The 12961-nt window shown below is 38.2% G+C and overlaps 1 protein-coding gene across 1 annotated transcript in view; it reads right to left on the reverse strand.

Annotated features, from left to right (window-relative positions):
- Positions 1-12155, reverse strand: part of SAMSN1 (SAM domain, SH3 domain and nuclear localization signals 1) — an 85042-nt gene extending 72887 nt beyond the window's left edge. The window contains exon 1 of the mRNA XM_040980642.1: positions 12000-12155. Within this exon, the coding sequence (XP_040836576.1) occupies positions 12000-12155 (156 nt within the window). The remainder of the gene's footprint in view (positions 1-11999) is intronic.
- Between the last annotated feature and the right edge of the window lie 806 nt (positions 12156-12961).

Raw genomic sequence — 12961 nt, forward strand, 5'->3', positions numbered from 1 at the left:
AGGATGAAATGTGTATGTGATGTAGCTATGATAAAATATATGAGAAAAGCTTTAATAATAAATAACATCTTACATATTCAAGGCACTGTTAACAAAGATAATTTAGGGGGTTAGGGAATGCCAATGGTGAGTTCAACACACAGAGCATACACATGCGTGCACATGAACAGTACACATACATATGCACACACACAAACCACACATGTCTGTATGCAATGCACACACATGTACACACACACACAAATCCTATCTTCTGTTTGCCTGCATCCCCAGGTACTCACAGACATCGGTGATAATGGAACCCCAGTGAATTAAAACTCAGGTCCCACCCACCAATGCTAAATTTCAACAACATTGTTCGGGAGTTCTTATTTCCAGAAGCAAATTGATCAAACTGTATGAAACTATTTTAAGCAGCAGGGAGAATTTTAATGTGCTTTCACTGCAATATTATCTTCTATAATGCAGAGTTACTGAGAATTGTTGATATTGACTTCTTAACTTCTAGTCCACGTCTTGGTTATTTTGGGTCTCTAAAGCTCAGGTTCATACCAACTGACTACAGATATTCTGCTGTTTATGGGAAGAAGAAGAATTATAAATTATAACTAAATGATAATTGTTATTGAGAATAATAACTTTTTAATCAAGTTATAGCAATGTTGTCACGTAAAGCAAACCACTTAACATACATTACATAGGTTAATTCTTACAATAATTCCACTTCTATAAGAAAATGAAACTTAAGTCCCAGTGCAATCACTAAATCCTCTCCTTGCATGTGCCAGGATCCCATTTGGGTACCCTTTTATGTCCCAGCTGTATCATTTCCCATCTAGCTCCCTGCTTCTGATCTGAGAAAGCAGTAGAAAACGGCTCAAAGCCTTAGGATAGCTCAAAACCTGCACCTGTGTAGGAAACCTGGAAGATGCTTCTGTCTGGCTCCTGCTTCGGATCAGCTCATCTCCAGCCATTGTGGCCATTTAAGGAATGAACCAATAGACGGAATATTTTTCATTCTCTCGCTCCCTTTGTCTGCACATCTGCCTTTCCAATAAAATAAATAAATATTTAAAAAAGAAACTGATACCTAGAGAAATCAAGTAAGTAACAATCACACACACACACAGTAAGTGATAAAGCTAAAATCAGGCTTCCTTGACTCCAACACTCATGGATTTCCAAAATGGTCTGCTTTGTTTTGACTTCCATAGTTATTTTCTGAAAAACTTAAACACAAGTTACTGATGGGAAATGTCTGGCCTAACAGTTAGCAAGTTTATGTTCAGCCTTTCTGTTGTTACCTAAAGTCGGATCTCAGGTAGTTCACTCAAGCATCTTGTACCTCAATTTCCCCATCTGTAATATTCCAGTAGTGTTTTGCCTAACTTATAGAGCTTGTTTAAGAGAATATTTGTGAAAATGTGCAGTTTATGTTCAAGACAGGGCTATTTTTAGTGATTTACTAACATTCTGCTATGAATAAGTACTTTGATATGTATCATTTCATGTTTACTGTGCAAGTTATCAATTATTATTTCCATTTTCACAATTGAGAAAACTAAATTACAAACCTTCTCTCAAAACTCTCAAAGCTATTCTCCTTATGCAACACCATTGGATTCTTAGATTTTGTCTTAAAAAAGAGTTTTTCCATACACTATTACCATGTGTATCTTATTTAACTTCTTTGAGGTTTTTTGTTGTTGTTGTTTATGCCCTTTAAGTGAGGATAACAATATCCCCTTTACTAAATCACGGTATCATTAAAGATGGAATTGAAAATATACAGTCAAGTGCTAAGACTAAGTCCATGGAGGCATAGTCACACCTATCCATATGATCAAAACAATCTCAAGGACATGAACTATCTAAGCAGAACTTTGTGTGTGTGTGTGTGTGTGTGTGTGTGGTAGGAACCTTCTAAACTGCCGGGAAGGCAAATGTAGACATTTTGGTTCATGAAGAATTTTTATGACCCTTAAGTGAACTCAATGCTTTGTTGCTAGTTCTATCTTATATTGTCTGAAATACAGCTGGTGCTTCGAGACAGGAAGGGAGAGGAAGTAGCAGGGACAGAGGAAGTGTAGTTTATCAAAAGGGGAAAAACCCTATACCTAAAATAGCTTATGTAATACAAGGTTAAGAAAGAGTTATGTATATAAGAAAAGAGTTGCCTTGACAAAAAATGAAGAAATTTTCATCTCTTTCTGCACAGAGAATTCATCTTCCTTAGTGTATTCTTGTAGCCCAAATTGTTGAAGACTGCTGAGGTTAAAACCTGCTAAGAATTCCCCCTGTTCTGAAGAAGAAGAGGCAAAAGTTTCTGGAAGTTAGTTGACCTGCCCAAAGAGATCCTACTATAAGAGGGCTGAAGTCACAGATGACCCTTCTCACTTGGATTGGGTACTTTCAGTACCAAACAAAGCCTTGGGTAAACCAGGCTATGTTCTCTCTTTAGTTTACTTGGCCATACTTGATTTGCAAACTCATCTCTTAGTCACAGAAAAAGACAGTTTTTCTGTGGGACCAAACAGTTCTTCAAGGCTTACAGTGTGAAATGTGCTAACAGTCAGATTTCTAAACAGTCCAAAGCTTAGCTCTGACGATGAGTCTCATTCTTTGGAACCATGCAAAAGGGTTACTCTAAGATGGCCCTTCAGTTTCCCCAAGGCCAGTGGGCATACTTAGGCTCCTTCCAGGCAGACACTCATTGTCTTCCTTTCCCTTTTTGAGAAGTTTGTGGGAGCCCAAGAGGTAGTTAAAGTTGGTGATCATGCATCTTATTTGATATCATGAAAACTATTCCAAATGGCACTTAATGATAAATTTTGAAATATTTTATTGTGGGATGGAACAATCTACATTTCTCCTTAAATTGATGTACTTGAGTGGATAGATAAAAAATACAAAGAGAGAAAATGACAAAATTCTTAGAGTAATTCACAAGGGAAAATATGATTATTGGGGTTTTTTTTAAAAACAGTTTTAGGTATATATCAGAGATCACTATCCTTGTTATTTTGAATAAGGATTCTTTTTTAAGATTTATTTTATTTTTATTGGAAAGTCAGATTTACAAAGAGAAGGAGAGGCAGAGACAGATCCATCTCTTTGTTCACTCGCCAAGTGGCTTTGATGGCTAGAGCTAAGCCAATCTAAAGCAGGAGCCAGGAGTTTCATTCCAGTTTCATTCCAGTCAATGTCCCAAGGCTTTGGACCATCCTCAACTGCTTTCCCAGGCTACAGGCAGGGAGTTAGATGGGAAGTAGAACAGCTGGGACATAAACTGGCACCCAAATGGCATTCTGGTGAATGTAAGGTAAGAACTGTAGCCACTAGGCTATCCCACCTAGCCCATAAAGGTTCTGTAATTAGGAGAAATATGAACATCAACTCAAATAACTAAACTGTCTTGAGTGCCACATTGCTGTTAGTAAAAAATCTAATTTAATACTAGCTCTATTTGTCTCAGCTTTCTAGAAAAAAATATTCATAGAATAAGTATTTTTTCTTTTAACATTCTTTTTATTGTCAATATTTTATTAGTAAAGGCATTTGAACATTTTATATACATCTAAAATCAACACTTTTCAAACTCAACAAAAGAATCCCTATCACCTAGACAACTTCGACTATTTTTTAATTTACTTTTTTATTGCAAAGTCAGATATACAGATAGGAGGAAAGACAGAGAGGAAGCTCTTCCATCCAATGATTCACTCCCCAAGTGGGTGCAACGGCTGGAGCTGAGCCTATCCAATGCCAGGAGACCGGAGCCTCTTTCAGGACTCCCACATAGGTGCAGAGTCCCAAAGCTCTGCACTCCTCGACTGCTTTCCCAGGCCACAAGCAGGGAGCTGGATGGGAAGTGGGACTGCTGGGATTAGAACCTGTGCCCATATGGGATCCCGGTGCATGCAAGGCAAGGACTTTAGCCACCAAGCTACTATGCCAGGCCCAACTTCAACTATTTTAATAGCTCAAACTGTGTTTTTTATATAAATTATAAAATTTCAATATAAAATATGTTTAGGGGTCTGGCCAGATCTGTTCAGGCTTAGTTTATGTCCAACTATTGCAATGTGTTTTCCATTCTAGTAAATTTTTTTACAGCATGAATTTTGATTTTTTGTTGTTTTTCTTCTTCCAGTCATAGCAGTCTGTAAACTGTCCTTACAAACAGAACATGGCATGCTCCCCATCTCTTCTGTGTTCCTGCCACACCTACTCCTAAGCTCACAAATCCAAACTAAATGTCTTGGGAGTCACTTGACATGAAATTGTTAAATGAATAAATGAATGAGTGAGTGAGTTAGTGACTACAGACTTTTTTTCTTGGAGAGATGTGGATTTTCCTTCCATCAAACATTACATTGAGTATAATTTAAAAATTTTAAATAAAAATTTGCAATAAGTGATGTGTTCCTGCTCATTTGAGACACAACTGTTTCTAAAATACTAACTTTCAAATTTATCTATTTCAGTATAGAGCGCAGTGAATTTTGTATTCTATTTTTCCTTTCAAAATTATCCCTACAATTCTCCTTCACAATTAATTCTTTTTCATGAGTTGTTCAAATCTATTTGGGGAAACATTATTACTTTTCACCCTATAATAACTCTGATGTAAGTAAATAAAACATAAAACTCTTCCAAGAAATGATTTGTTTTTAATCCTAAGATTGAAACACAAAGTGCCTGACACTGTAGCCTCGTAGTTGCTGCACTTCTCATCCAGCTTTCTGCTTGTGTCCTGGGAAAGCAGTAGAGGATGACCCAAGGACTTGGGACCCTGCATGCATATGGGAGACCAGGAAGAAGCTCTTGGCTCCTGGCTTTGGATTGACTCAGCTCCAGCTGTTGAGACCACTTGGGGAGTGAACCAACAGATGGATAATCTTTCTTTCTCTGTCTCTGTAAATCTAGTCTGCCTTTTCATTAAGATTTTTTCAAATATTTTCTTAAAATCTCTTTCAAAAATCAAAATATAAGAATGACAAAGAATGATGCATGATGGCTGATACCCCACCTTTTCAAGAATGTGTAAGCCAACTTACTAGTACAGCTTATTATTTACTGAGTCACCAGCAATCTCCCCATCCTTGGGACCACAGATGCTTTAGATCAACATGAGAGTATAATCTGAAATTGCTTGTGTTCTTTTATCTAAATTATGACTCTCTTTTCTCTTTTTCTTCTTTGTCTTTCTAAAATCTTAATTTTTATTTGAAAAGAAGAGAAAGAATTTTTTAAAGATTTATTTTATTTTTATTGGAAAATCAATATACAGAGACAGAAAACGCAAGACAGAGAGGAAGATCTTCCATTTGTTGATTCACTCCCCAAGCCGGCACAACTGCCAGAACTGACCCTATCCGAAGACAGGTGCCTGGAGCCTCTTCCAGGTCTCCCACGCAGGTGCAGAGTCCCAAGGCTTTGGACTGTCCTTGACTGCTTTCCCAGGCCACAAGCAGGGAGCTGGATGGGCAGTAGGGTTGCCAGAAATAGAACCAGTGCCCATATGGGATCCTGGTGCTAATAAGGCAAAGACTTTAACTGCAAGGCTACCACATTGGGCCCTGAAAGAGTGAGTCTTATATCTGCTAGCTTATTCCCCAAATGACCATGAAGGCCGAGAGTGGGAGGGCCAAAAGCTGGAAGCCCTGATCCTTTCTGGAATTTTCATTCGAGTGCATGGGTCCAAGGAAAAGAGACCTCCATTGTCTTCTCAGGCCATTTGCTGACAGCTACATGAGAACTTGGGCTACTGGGACTTGAACTGGTGCCCACATCACTGCAAGCAGAAACAGTCTCTTCACTAATCCTATCCATCTTAGTTCTGTTTTCACATCATTTTTTTTCTTCCAAGTGAGTGCCATAAATTCTTTCTCATCTTCCTCTTAAAACTTCAGGGCTATTCATCAGATAAGAAGAGAAGCATGCAAGGAAAAATAACAAAAATAAGAAAATTGAACAACAATTATGTTAGATGAAAACATAGTACTAGGTTTCTTATAGCAAAGAGTATGTAAGAGACTGGGAGGATCCGGCGAAAACTCAGATAGGTGGGGCTGGCCTTTTGCTTGAGGTTGAGATATCCATTACGGAATCTATGTTACATATAGGAGTACATAGATTTGAGTTATGTCTCTTGCTACTTATTTCTGCTCCTTGCTAACGCAGAATCTGGGAGGCAGCAGGTGATGGCTTATGTAGTTGGGTCCTTATCAACCATGCAGGAGACCCAGACTGTGTTCCAAGTTTCAGTCCCAGCTGTTTCAGACTCTTGGGGGAGTCCACCAGTAAGTGAGAGCACCTTCTCTCTTCAACAACAACAATAAAAGAGATAGAATAGATGGACGATTTTGATTTTGACATGGTTGATAAAAGGTATGCATTTAAAATCCTATGTGGGGGTCTTGGGGTGATAGCCTAGTGGCTAAATCCTCACCTTGCATGCACCAGGATCCCATGTGCACACCGGTTCATGTCCCAGTTGCTCTACTTCCCATCCATCTCCCTGCTTGTGGCCTGGGAAGTCAGTATAGGTTAGTTTAAGACATTGGGAACCTGTATCTGCATGGGAGACCTGCAAGAAGCGCCTGGTTCCCAGCTTCTGATCAGCTCATCTTCAGTGGTTGCAACCACTTAGAGAGTGAAACAGTGGATAGATCTTCTCTGTCTCTCCTTCTCTCTGTATATCTGCTTTTCCAATAAAAATAAATAAATCTTTTTAAAAAGTTCATGAGGGGAGCTGTACATTGTGAAATTTGAGCAGCAGGATCACTAGATATGCTAGCCAGGAAATTAGTTTGGTAAGGATGTGCTGTGTTGATGAAGGAAAAAATAGGAAAATCGAAGATAGTGGAAGAGATTGCCAAGACAAAGACAAAACAAAGTGCTCGCGCTAGTTCTGCCAGCTGTTTCTCACAAGCCATTGGTACTGGTCAGTATTAGCACTCTTATACCACTTAGCATTCGGTTGTGTAGTCCAACAGCACTTTTGCATCTTCGTAATTGCCATTCACGTCCCTCCATTTGAACTGAATGATTGACAGATCTTTTATTCCTTTCCTTCTTGGTTAGCACGAGCATACATCCTGTTCCTCTCACAGAAATCCTTGCAGACAGAACGTTTCCATTATCTATATTTTCCCTTTCGGTACCATTTTGATGAAGTGATGTTAAATTTCAATAATACATCTTTACCTTCCTTTTTATTTTAAAGGATCCTTGAATATTTCCTTATCATGAGACATTGTATATAAATACTCATTTTTCTTTGAAATTTTTGTTTTTTGATTGTCTCTCTTGTTTGCTATTATTATTTTTCTAGGAATACTACATTTTCTCTTCTACTTAGGTCTCCCTTTTAGCCTTAAAGGTCATTGACTGTTTCTTAAAAGAGCTTCCATTGTTGTTACTTTCTGAATGCAACACTCGATTTTATAAAACTGATCTCTAAGTGGTTCAGACATGTGAGGAGAGGAAAAGACAATCTCATCTCCTTTTCCTGTTTAGATTTTCACTCCTAAAATACTATAAATATCATTTGCATGAATTTCTCCTAAATCTGAGGATCTATCATTACAATATTATATTAAAATAAAATGTCAACTTCTTTGTAATACACAGGCACATTTTTTAAATTCTGATTTTCTACCTATAGCTCCCCTTCATCTTTTTCTCTCACTTTTTATGACATATCAGGCAAAGTCTTTGCATTCAGGGCATCACAAGTGCCCTCCAGTCACTCTTCCCATAAATTGATTCTAAACACTTCAAAATTATTTTTGGTTATCGCCACTATTACCTTTCTCAAGATGAATCTAAAATCACCTCTCAAAACACTTGTCTCAACTCTTAGTTAAAGATCCACATGCTTAGTTTTTCCCTTCACGTTTCTTTGGTAAACACTTTCATAAATCTGATCTTCTCCCTCTCTCAATTTATATCAATTCTATAATCTTTCCCTATTCCCCCAGATCTTACAAACAACTCAACTAATGTTAAGTCTCCATGTCTTATTCTGCTGCTGACTTCCATGAAGGACCCTTCACAAATAATGCCTTTCTCTGATTCAGTTTGTTTATGCTATCTCAACTCAATAAAGTGCTGCTTTCCACACTTGACAAGGGCTTGTGAATTCTTTGATTTGCATATACATATCACCTATTAAGAATGTTTCATGGTACCACTTCACTTAATCTTCTTAATAGCCCTGCCTGGTAGATAGTCGTAAAACTACAATGGGATGTTAGGCGTATGTGAAGTCACAGGCAAGGTAAGGAAAGGAGTAAGGACTGAAATCAAAGCACAGAATTATAATTAGTGGAAGAAAAAAAGGCGAAGGGAATCAGGAGTTTGCCCATGCACTCTGCTGGTCATGCCGCATGTGGGTTTAACCCATCAGCTGACTCTGAGAGCACAGGTCTGGAGTGAGTTTAGCAGAGGATCACATTGTGATGAATCAGGGCTTTCTGCATAACAAGTCAGGATCAGGCATCTCAAAACGCTGGCTTGATTTAGGATCGGAGACACCCAGAATCTACTTTTGCTGGAAATTTCTCAAGTCAAGGAGAACCTACTGTCCTTGTATATCAGACTTATTTTTCATGAAATCTAGGGGTATGACCCACCTCCATCACATCTGCATAAATGACACAGGCTTTTTTTTTTTTTTGCTATAGTCACACACATTAGCTTTTTAAATTGGAAAAATGTCACCTGTGAATACCTGTATCACTCATTTCAAAAGCACATCTTGTCCTTCAACACTATCTTCTCAAACTTGAATGGGATGAAAATTAAATAATAAGTCCTCTGAAATGACTATAATAAAAAAATGCTGCATATGCCTTAATGAAATATTTTTCAGTTATTATTTTAGAATATACCTGTGGAATATAAAATAATAATGTGCAGTCTTTCAGTTTCTTTCACTCTAGTATCTCAAATCCCGGAGTATAAATGGTCTCATTAAATTTACCTAACCAATCTGCCGCTAACATGATCTCGAAACTTCCCTCCAAATCCGTGAGGATTTGCCGTCACAAATGTTGAACATTATCGTGTGAATTTCTGAGGAGTCTACAAATGTTTGACTTTCTGCAGATAAACTCATTCAACCAATTATGTGCTAAAACAGCCAAAATCACCTAAATAAAGGAAAAGGAAATAAGACTATCATATATCTCCTAAATTTACAGACATATTCACAAGCCTTCACATACACATAGTAACTGAAGTTATGTATAAGTGGATTAGACTGAATTAGGGTTTGGTTATCAGAACAGGCAGAAAAAGTAGACAATATGTTACTTAGACCTATGGAACGAATTGCACTGGCTTTAAAACCCCATTCAACTAGATTTAAAAAGATCTACTCAAATATTTCTTTACTGCCCATTACATTCTAGATCCTAGGGAGACTAAAAAGATAAGTTACTAATAGGAATTAAACAAATGGCTAACCAAATACAGTTTAGTAAGCTACATAAAGACAGGAAAGTAAATATATAGTTTAGTTCTGTAATCCCACTGGCAAATATTGAAATGTGAAATCCAGTAGATCCCAGCATGTATTTTACCAATACACAAAGAAGAATAATGCCTTTGAATCACCTACAAGTTCAAAGGTGTAGATATTGTTTCTATTTTATGTGATTTTGGAAAGCTTTGTAGAAGGCCAAATATTTATGGTATTGAAGGAATGGATAGCCGATTCTAAAGAAGAAACAATATCTCAGGCACAGACTATCAGAAAACACACGACACAGACAGAAGGAAGAGCAGGGCCCTGGAGCAGGGCCGCATCCTTCAGGTTCGCAGTCCACCAGAGATCTGTGTGGAAGAAGTAGTGCATAGAGGCCGCTGCTCAATTAGATTGAAGATAGACTGCTGAAATCCAAGTTTGCCTAATTTAAAAGTCCAAATTTCCTTCTTGAAGGTAACACTAAATATGTAGGATTAGACTTATATTCACTAACTTTGCTACTTTGCAAATAGCCCACTTTCGTTACCTGACTTGAAAATGAGTCAGAATCAGCAGCAGCAGATCCTAATTGCATTGCCAGCTACTCTGTTCGAAGACACTGAGAGAAAACCCACACTACCCAGATACCCCATGGAGAAGAATGCTAGCAACCAGGAGAGACATTCCTAGAAGTTATTGTTGGGCAGTTTCACTAATTCCAAGGATATTGCCAGATACTGTATTATTTAATATCCTCCCCTGGGCACTAATTATTTTGGTTCTTGTCTTCAAACATTCAAAACATTAATCTTTTTTATGAATTTGTTTTATTTTGATTGGAAAGTCAGATACACAGAAAAGAGGAGACAGAGAGAAAGATCTTCCATCGGATGATTCACTCCCAAAGCAGCCACAACTGCCAGAGCTGAGCCAATCCAAAGCCAGGAGCCCCTGGAGCCAGGAGCCTGGAGCCAGGCTCCCACACACATCCCAAGGCTTTGGGCGATCCTTGACTGCTTTCCCAGGCCACAAGCAGGGAGCTGAATGGGAAGCAGGCTGCTGGGATTAAGACGGTGCCCGTATGGGATCCTGGTGCATGCGAAGTGAGGACTTTAGTCACAAGGCTACCACACCAGGCCCCAAAACATTAACGTTAACAAATGGAAGCTACTTCGAGAGGCGAATGTACATCTGCAGAGGCCTCTGATGCTAACATATAGCCCTGTCTACTGGGAGATCATTTTTAGAGCATCCTGGATATATAAAGTTATTTCATTCATTCATTCACTACAAACACAAATGACCATAAGCCTGAAAAATTACATGATAATCTATAACTTTAAAGTGAAGTTAAAATACAGTAAGAGCTTCCAAAGTTCTGGAGCAGTTACTGTAGTCACTCTTAACATCTCAGGCACCTCGTGAATGTTACTGTTTCTGCTCCATAGTTATAAACTTAAGATTGAATAGTTTAACTACATTTTCACAGCTGAAAAATTAGTCGAACAAGGATCCAAACTCAAAATGTTTCTGTTTCTGTGGTTCATATTCTCTCTTGCACTGTATACTCTTAGAATCTAGCTTTGTGTATGTAAAATGCTATGAGTAGGGTCCAGCAGCGTGGCCTAGCGGCTAAAGTCCTCGCCTTGAACGTGCTGGGATCCCACATGGATGCCAGTTTTAATCCCAGCAGCTCCACTTCCCATCCAGCTCCCTGCTTGTGGCCTGGGAAAGCAGTCGAGGACGGCCCGAGGCCTTGGGACCCTGCACCCGCAGGGGAGACCTGGAAGAAGTTCCTGGATCCTGGCTTTGGATCGGCATAGCATTGGCCGTTGTGCTCACTTGGGGAGTGAATCATTGGACAGAAGATCTTCCTCTCTGTCTCTCCTCTCTGTATATCTGACTTTGTAATAAATAAATAAATCTTTTTTAAAAAAACGCTATGAGTAAAACCAAGATCTCTAGTGTAATAATAGGTAAGGTCTGGATCTTGACACCGGCTCTTGGTAGCAACTTATTTTGTATCAATTATTAATATTTTCTGTCCTTGAGTTTCCTGAATTGCAAACAGATGGAAAACTCGTATTTCATTATCAGTGTTTTAGGCTTACTCTGTGATTTGATGAAGGTAATAGATGTAAAGTGTTTGGAAGAATGGGGAGCCCCAATGGAAATGTTTGTTAAAATTAGGTCTTAATTGTCAGTGACACTTCATTATAATAGGAATAATTTAATCAATTCAACACTCATTTTTGTTGCTTGGACTAATATCCAATGCTGTCTTCAATAAGAAAAATAAATTCCTGGAAAACATGCATGAATCTGTTTGTACATTGTGGAATATATGCAATTTTAATATAGCCAAAAGTCCCTGATGCTGCTCTGCTTTTTGGAATGACAATTCTAACTTTGGTGATTTTCCTGAACCTTATGAATTTGACTGATTAGCTCCATTTGTTATCTGTTTCTTTTTCTGCCAGTTAAAGATAAGATGGCACATTTCCTTAGTTTAAGCACTTACCCACGAGTGTAGGAGATCCACATCTGTGAAAGAAGATATGAGTTGGGGGTGGTGTGTACAATATGAGCAATCACCCCAGGATCCAACTTGGGAGATTTGGAAGTCCACACATGTCCACTGTGGATTTTCTGGAACATGTTCCCAGCTGTTCCACATCTCTTCCAAGTTGTATCCAGTTGAAGTGTGGGATCTTTTCAGTGACACACAGAAAGAATTCTGTGTAACCTCCATTTCTTTCTTCTCCCTTCTGTTCACTCTCTTTTCTTGGGATTTTGCTAATCTCATACAGGAAACCAACGCGTCATCTTCATCTTCTAAAAAAGGAAAAATAAATTAAATGTTATGACTGCCTAATCATTCCTTGCATGTAGAAATTATGTATGTTATATTCTTACAAACTAGTAACTTGAGTGAAGAATATAAGCCATGATATTAATCAATTTTCATGATGTAATTTTCATAGCGTATCTTTAAAATGTAAATTTTTGTTATTTGAAATTATTTGTTTTGCAAAATTTATATGTTTCGACTTTCAAAATAATATTAACTAAAGTCAATTTGACTGTAATAAATAAATGTAAGTCACATTGCCAGTATGACCAATTTTAAAAGATACTTGAACCCCAGTTGTAGGCACCTGCCTAGGTTCCCTTGTACCCAGGCAAGTGTTACACTGCTGGGAGAAGGGCAGCCAATGACTAATGAGTAATCTGAGCCTGGTTAATGCTGAATTTGTGTTACCTATACCAGTGTGCCAGCATGATTGCCTATTCTGTTCTATTTTTCTTTTTATAAAGATATGTGCAAGTTTACCTTGCAGGTTCCTGGAGAGGAAATGAGACCTGAAGAAATGGGGGGACAGTGCTCTCTTTTGGCAACTGACAAAGTTTATTTCCAGGGTTTCAGTTTTTATACATTTCGTGAAACAATAGTTCAAACATACCTCAGAATTAGGTCATGTC

The sequence above is a fragment of the Ochotona curzoniae genome, unplaced genomic scaffold, assembly GCF_017591425.1.
Source record: "Ochotona curzoniae isolate NIBS_2020 unplaced genomic scaffold, NIBS_Ocur_1.0 contig_3498, whole genome shotgun sequence".
NCBI classification, from domain to species: Eukaryota; Metazoa; Chordata; class Mammalia; order Lagomorpha; family Ochotonidae; genus Ochotona; species Ochotona curzoniae.